The sequence below is a fragment of the Medicago sativa genome, chromosome 2 (genome assembly GCF_051527215.1).
Source record: "Medicago sativa cultivar Bolivia chromosome 2, Bolivia_mono, whole genome shotgun sequence".
In the NCBI taxonomy this organism is placed as follows: domain Eukaryota; kingdom Viridiplantae; phylum Streptophyta; class Magnoliopsida; order Fabales; family Fabaceae; genus Medicago; species Medicago sativa.
The window spans coordinates 16,586,810-16,594,421 of record NC_140750.1 but is presented as its reverse complement, the minus strand read 5'-3'; the positions used below and the strand labels follow the sequence as shown (position 1 = coordinate 16,594,421).

Here is a 7,612-nt window from a genome sequence, read left to right as displayed (position 1 = left end):
GGTCACGCGGTTCACAACTCTCTTTGATATGTGGTACAGGTTAGGGTATGCAACATGCAACTCTTTAATAAATAGGTATGTTTAGGGGTATACATAGTCGTACTCTCAAAGTCGTTCCTGAAAGTTTGAGTGCCTCTTGCGAATTATGATTTTGGTGCCCTCTTTTTTATGAGCGGGTTTGTGGGCACGTGCGTGCGTGCATGCTTGTATGTGTGCAAGTGTGTGTCTTTATTATTTAATGCATATATCTTAAGTATAAAACATGTGCAAGAAACTAATTATAAGTTGTTTTAATACAACTTCAAGTGAAATAAAATATTTTTAAAGACAATTTAATGGTCAAATCAATATCAATATTGAAAAGTTCACACCAAACCACAACTACAACATAGTTATAAATAACAAAAGTAAGTATACATGTATCTATCAATTCAAACATGTATTATTATTATCCAATAATCATAAATAATATATTTATGTGCTTTTTAAAAAACTTATTTTAATATAGTCTTTTTGTTTAGATATTCATATTTGGGCCAATATTGTTTTATTATTATGAGTCTAGCCTTTTTTTTTATTAGAATCTAAGACTAACCTAAAAAATATATTTATTGATTACATTATTTTTTATTTTAATATATATATAGACACAGCATAAGGTATAAAAAAAATAGCGCCACTTAAAATTTACGGCCTTGTGCGGTCGTTCCTCCCACACACCTTTGAAACCACCCATGAGCAATATCAAAGGTTCCTTTTGCTTATTTTACTTCCTAACCATATATATTAATTATAATAAAAAATATGAAATATAATTTATTTTTGAAATAAAAAAATATAAATATAATTTAAAAAACTAAAAAAAGAGAATACATAATGAAAGTAGTTATCACACTATTAACAGACAAATATTTGTCATCGATAAATATTAAAAAAAATTCGAGACAAATATTTTTCATTGATACATAAATAAAATACGCAACAAGCATTTATTAGGAAAGACTATAAAAAATTCATAAGACAAATATTTGTAATTTAAATAGGACCACAGTCTGTTGTTGGATTTAGCCAATAAACAATTGAATCGAGGACTTCAATATCAGGCACGGATCCAAGTAGTAAGAAATGGGGGCTCTTGACCCCACTTACTTCATTTTTTTTAAATTAATAATGTGCAATTTTTCTCTTTTTATCAACAATAATGAATATTCTTATACATCGACCCCACATGAAGTTTATTAATGACCCCACATTACATAAAAAAAAAAAAAAAAACTGTTTAATTTGGCTTAATTTTATCCTTCAATTTTTTTTTTGGAGTTTATGGGAACAATTTAGTGAACAATAAAATTTGCATGAAATTAGTGATATTACTAGAATGATAGTTGAAACTAAAAAACATTGCTTATGCAATGATGTGTTTACTTCTAAATTTAGCATTATTTTTTGCCTTGCATTAGTTGATTGGAGTTTTTTTCAAGTATGAATTTTGTGAAGAATCAAATGTGCAACCGTAAGAGGGATGAATTTTTGAATGATTGTTTAGTCATACTCGTAGAGAGTAATATGTTTGAAAACGAAAAAAAACCATACAACACTTTCAAAATATTTAAACATGTAGAGAACAAATACAATCCTTAGATATTAAGATGTTTTCAAGTTTTGGATATACAATGATATAATTTCGGTAATCTCTTATTTTGGATAATATTTGTAGATGCTTTTACTTTAAAGTTGAACGAAAAGTAAAAGAAAGAAGAAATTACTTGATTTAATTCTTCTGGGTGGCGCAACAATATTGTATTCTAGGAATTTTATTTTGCATGAATTTTTAGTTTAACTTTTTTTATATACAAAGTCATTTATGCATTTATATTTTTTTTATTAGTACTTGACCCCACTTATAGAAATTTCTGGATCCGTCCCTGTTCAATATATATTGCCTCATGACCGTGACTCACTAAATGAGTATGCATGCAATTTTTAGTGCTATTGTAGCTTACCAAGTTTTTTCTCATTTCCAAATATTCATAACATGAATTTTGTATAGGCCCTTGTATTACAATTATGAAAATGTTTGTTATTGGACTCGTGTGTAAGGGGATCAAAGGGAGTCCCATGGTATAAACTTAACTTACGTCAGTTAGTGTATGTATGTGCTTTGATGTGTGGTGAGTATTTAGTATTCAAAACTAGATGGCGAAGTACATGTTGGTTTTACTAAACATGTTTTTATTCTCCAAGGGAATTGCCACTAGGAATTGGTGTGTCATTGATTTTTCAGGTTTGGACCGACTGAGTCGCTCACTCAATGAGGATGAACACAATGCCGATAATTAAGAGCCTTTTTATTGGGTGTTGCAAACCAATTATACATTATCAACAAGTTTTTTTGTATGCATGTTTGTTACCTTGTAATTTTCTATTGGTTCATTTGTCTACAACCTAACAACCTGGTGGACAGGGCCGGCCTTGAGCCCACGCCGTTAGGGGCCCTAATTTTTTTTATGGAGGGGGTGTATATAGAAACATTTGGTTTTTGGGTGGTTTATATAGCAAAGTTCACTAAAAGGTCCGAAATACTGACACGGTGAAGGGCTGGGCTCAAATCTGTTAATGTTTTAGGCCCTTTAGGCGTGATTTGCTATATACACCCTCATATAACACAGATTCTTATATACACCCTCCCTATAAAAAATTTAATTTTTCTTAATAATGTGCCAAAAAAATTATTATCAAAGAAATTGACGATATTCTTACAGGTCCTTTGTTCGTAATAATGTGTCTCACTAATATTAAAAATATTGGTGATATTTATTATCCAAGAAATTGGGATAATTTTCATAACAAAACAAATTATATTTTAGTTGAAAATGAGCCGACGAAATTAATCTTAATCTTGTCTTTCTAAGGTTCCAAAAAAATTAATTATATAAATATCGTAATGTCAAATTTATTGAATTGATTGAAAGGATTGCAAAATTGAATTTAATATTGCAAGATCATGCGAGACGCATTCATGATCATGAAACCGATGTAAGACGTATTCATGATTTTTTTTGCAGGTGCTATTGTTCTCTTCTACGGTATTTTAGTTTGTTTTGGTGTCTATAAAGTATTTAATTTATTTATAGACGTTGCCTAAAAAATATTATTTGGTAGTGAAAAGCAGGAAAAAAAAATGAAGAGTTAATAAAATCACAACAACGAACTAAAAAAAACTTATGACGTGTTATATAAGGGGCCCTTTTTTCATATTATGCCTAAGACCCGTAAAACTCTAGGAACGACCCAGAAGACCATCTGAAGCAATCGAAGCTAAACCAAGCCACCCATGAACAAGTTGCCAAAGAGGGAAAAAACCTGACAATCCAAAAACGTGTTATGTTGATTCCAATCTACCACATCCGGCAATTACGGAGACATACACCATAGTAATATATTAGTATTTTTCTCATTAATATCCATATTGAGATTTAAAAAACAATTTTTGCATTAAAAAATCTTGAGGATTTTAAAAGAGTATGTAATATTATTTTATGTCATTTAAGATTTTAAAAGACTATCAAATTTTGCAATTCAAATGAAGGTATATATCCTAATAATATCGCTATTTGTCAACTGAACTAGGTCTTAGCGTAATCAACGTAATTTTTTTTTGACAAAAACCATCATAAAACTTTGACCACGTTAATTTAGTTCTTTAGGGGCAGAGTAAAAAATCAACTGCAAGACCACATTTAAAAATATGCATAATTTAGCATCACACAAAAGGTAAGGATCTCTTTCTTTCAACAAAAAAAAAGGTAAGGATCTCCTCATTAGGTGAAAAATTATAGCCCAATATATCTATCCAAAAGACAAGCGCCCAATAAATAAATATTCTAATATCTAACTCTAACATATAAGTGACACATTCAAACACATGTAACATATACAAATCACAAATTCACTTGAATTGTTGTCATAAGAAAAGACCATGAAATTTACAGCATGTGTTTTCCCTCTACTATGCTTTTCTGCCTCCATTATCATTGTAATGGTCGTAATGCAACGATCACAATATTTGTTTAGCAGTGATGAATATTATGTTCGTGTGATTAATGGCTTCACAAACAATTCATCTGTTCCTTTGGTCATTTGGTGTTCATCAGATGAAATGGATCTTGGTAGTCGAGCCATGCAAGAACATGATGATTTCAGCTGGATCATGAGGCCAAATTTGTGGAGTAGCAACCACATGAAGTGTACCATGAAATGGGACAACATAAGAAAGAAATTTGATGCTTTTAAGGCTTCTAGGGACGCAGAACGTTGTGGCACAAATAGGATATGTTCTTGGAGGGTTACACAAGATGGGTTTTATTTCAGTAATGATGAAGTGAATTGGAGGATGGACTTTACTTGGTGAGTGTGTTTTTTGTGTGTGTCATTTCAGATATATGATTAGACCGTTTAAAGAAAAGATTGTGATTTTTGAGTAGAAGATGCATATACAAATATATGTAATGTTATCAAAAACAAAAATCTTTAGTTAGTGATTTTAATGAGATTATTATTTTTATTTATTTATTTTTATCAAAAGAAAATGAGATTACTTTTATCGAATGGATGCATAGAAATTTATTTTTTATTACTAAAAGCATAACAGAATACTACGATATTTGGATAAAATGATAGAATTGACGAGTTGAAAGAATCGACAATAATCTTCGAGTCTAAAGAGAAGATAACATATTTGAAATTCAGCTCTTGCATCCATTCGATAGCTGAGAGCAAGCACATCGCCCACCAATACTAACATGCGTAATTGGCTGAAATCACAACGCATTTGCTCCCATAAACATTCCAAACTCATCTCTTAAGCACAACCCGATACCAACCTTGTTGAATTGCTCTAAAAACGGTGAGTCAATAACATTTGACATAATCAGTGGACGCGGCCATTCTAAATTCCATTTACTGTCTTGCATTGTATTCTAACGCACAAATCTCGACTCCTCCAACAAGCTCTTACATATATGAACAATATTAGCTTATCTTTCCCTCACATTAATCCAAATTGTTTCATTATGACTACGCCATAAACCCCAATAAACCACAGCAAAAACAATTTGTTGCTCCTGTGACAACATCTATAAAATGCTAAAGATTTATTGCCCACAATTAGCTACAACGATTGGAAAGAGTGAATATGATCCCACATGTTTATGTTTTGCCATGATTTCGCGCTTTTTCTGCAGAACAACAGCAAGTGATACACAGTTTCTTCACATCTTCCACACCACGAACAGCTGCTTTAATCATGATTCATTTGTCAAGCAGTCTAGCACGCGTTGGTAAGCAATTGCACGCCAATGTCCACATAACATTCCGAACCTTAGGTCGTACTGTCATTTTCCATACCATAAGACCTTCCAATTAGCTTCTACTCTCAATACTGCACTTTCTACAAGCTCATTCAAGCAGAGATTATAAGTTGAACGAACACTATACTCACCATGCATATCAGACCTCCAGTCCAGATAATTCATCATGCATTGCAGAAATATTAAAGATAGGTGTTCAAATAACCTCAATATAAATTGTGGGCTTAGTACAATTGCAACGTAACATCTCTATGTTCCATTCTTTGCGGTCATTTCTCAATAAAGCATGAAGATTCAAATTTGTACTCTACATATCTATTATTGAAGGTTGCACGAAAGCTCCATTTGCTAGCCATCTATCATGAAAAACTCGAATGTTCACCCTCAAACTAATCTTCCACATTGTTCCTTACCTTACCATAGGTATAGCCTCATAAATATGCTTTCACACAAAACATGAGTTGTTCCTTTTTTTCGCCATCGTACTTTGGAAAATAACGAGCGTTGTACAAACGAGCTACGAAACAATTTGGATTAGTTACCAATCTCCACACTTGGTTTCCCAATAATGCTAAGTTGGACATGTAGAGATCCCTAAAACCCATACCACCATCCTTCTCTTTCAAATCAAGCTTGCAGCTTGCTCCAAGATATATAACCTTGTGATTTCCTTATTTAGGCCTCCTCAGCTACCCCGCCAAAAAGAATTTCTAAATGTTTTGTCTCTATTCCATCCCCAAATGAAGAAGGGACTAAAAATACTTCTGAAATAAGTTGGAATAGCTTGAAGCACGGACTTGATTGTTACCTCTTTACTCGCTTGATGAATTTGAACATGTTATTCTTACTCTTACATATCAAAGATGGGAGACCAAAGTATTATTAACTTGGAAAATATTTTCTACATTTGATTTAGCCTCCATGGAGAAGATATCGGATTTTTGAAAGTTTACTTGTTGACCCAATGCTAATTCATAGATAGATAACATATGCTTCAAAGTAGTCTCTTTTCTAATAGTGTTCGTGCCCCTTACATACTCAGATATCATGCAAGTTTTCCCTCCCTTCCACCTTATCAATAAGAGTAGTTATTCGTTGTGCACACAAAGTAAACAAGTAGAACCCTTGTCTAAGAGATCCCTCCTCAAAGTCATTGTCCTCCTGGCTCTTGGTTAACCAACACTTTGTACTTCACTCACTCTACACAAATCATAATACACCTTACCATCTTTCAATAAATCTCAGCCTCGTCATACCCCCTTTAAGATAGGCCCAATCAAATTCTATCATAGGTCTTACTCAAATCAATTTGAGTATTACTTTTCACACCCTTTGACCTTCTCCCGCACCTTGTAAATTTCCAAAAATGCCCTTGTGCAGTTTGGATTTTAAAATCCGGATTCATGTTTACTATTTCGGATTTTATAATCCTGACAAATAATATCACAAAAGTTTCTGAATTTAAAATTCGGATTTTTTGTCAAATAAAATCATAAAAATATAAAAATACCACCAAAAAATTCTAAAAATCAAATAAAACTAATGCAAATTTGTTCGGATTTTTCTGAGAATATGAAAAATTAAAAAAAAATGGAAAATGGGTCTAAACGATGGAATTTTGGATTTTGAGGGGCGGAGTCCCGTAAGAAGTCCCTTCTATGGGAGTCATGATCCTTGAATTTTTTATGATTTTATGGGGAAGTTTCGGAGCAATCCGATCAAGTAGCCCGAAAACCCAATTTTTGACTAACAACAGGTAACAATGACTCAAAACATAAGGAAGATTAATATTGTTCTCTAAAATGACTATTCATGTTACAAGCATGTTTAAAATTTGTGCTGATACAGTTCGGATTATATCATCCGAACTGTTTTTCCTTGAAAAGGGGTGTTTGGATTATGTAATCCGGAAAAATCATGTAGCGCGCCCTATTTATTTGAAGTTTTCGGAGTACAAAATCCGAAAAAATTCTTAACTCATTTTTCACCCTTTAACAAAGGAAAACACCATTTCAGATTATTAAATCCGGAAACTTCAAGAGCATTTTTGAAAAAAATGCAGGGCACACTAGAATACCATAGGATGGAAAAAGTAATACTCAATCAATTTTGAGGGCCACATACCATACCCTTCCACTAGTCTTATCTTACTCTTCAAATAATGGCCACTAGTCTTATCTTACTCTTCAAATAATGGATAATTTCAAAAGCTATAAAGATATTTGTGTAAGCAACCCCTAAGT

At 32.3% G+C, this 7,612-nt stretch overlaps 1 protein-coding gene across 1 annotated transcript; it reads left to right on the top strand.

Moving 5' to 3' along the window:
- Positions 1-3,951: 3,951 nt before the first annotated feature.
- On the top strand, positions 3,952-4,411 carry LOC146945005 (S-protein homolog 5-like). Its single transcript, XM_085748811.1, has one exon. The coding sequence runs from the start codon at positions 3,980-3,982 to the stop codon at positions 4,409-4,411; it is 432 nt and encodes a 143-aa protein (XP_085604937.1). The 5' UTR covers positions 3,952-3,979.
- The last annotated feature ends 3,201 nt before the right edge of the window (positions 4,412-7,612 follow it).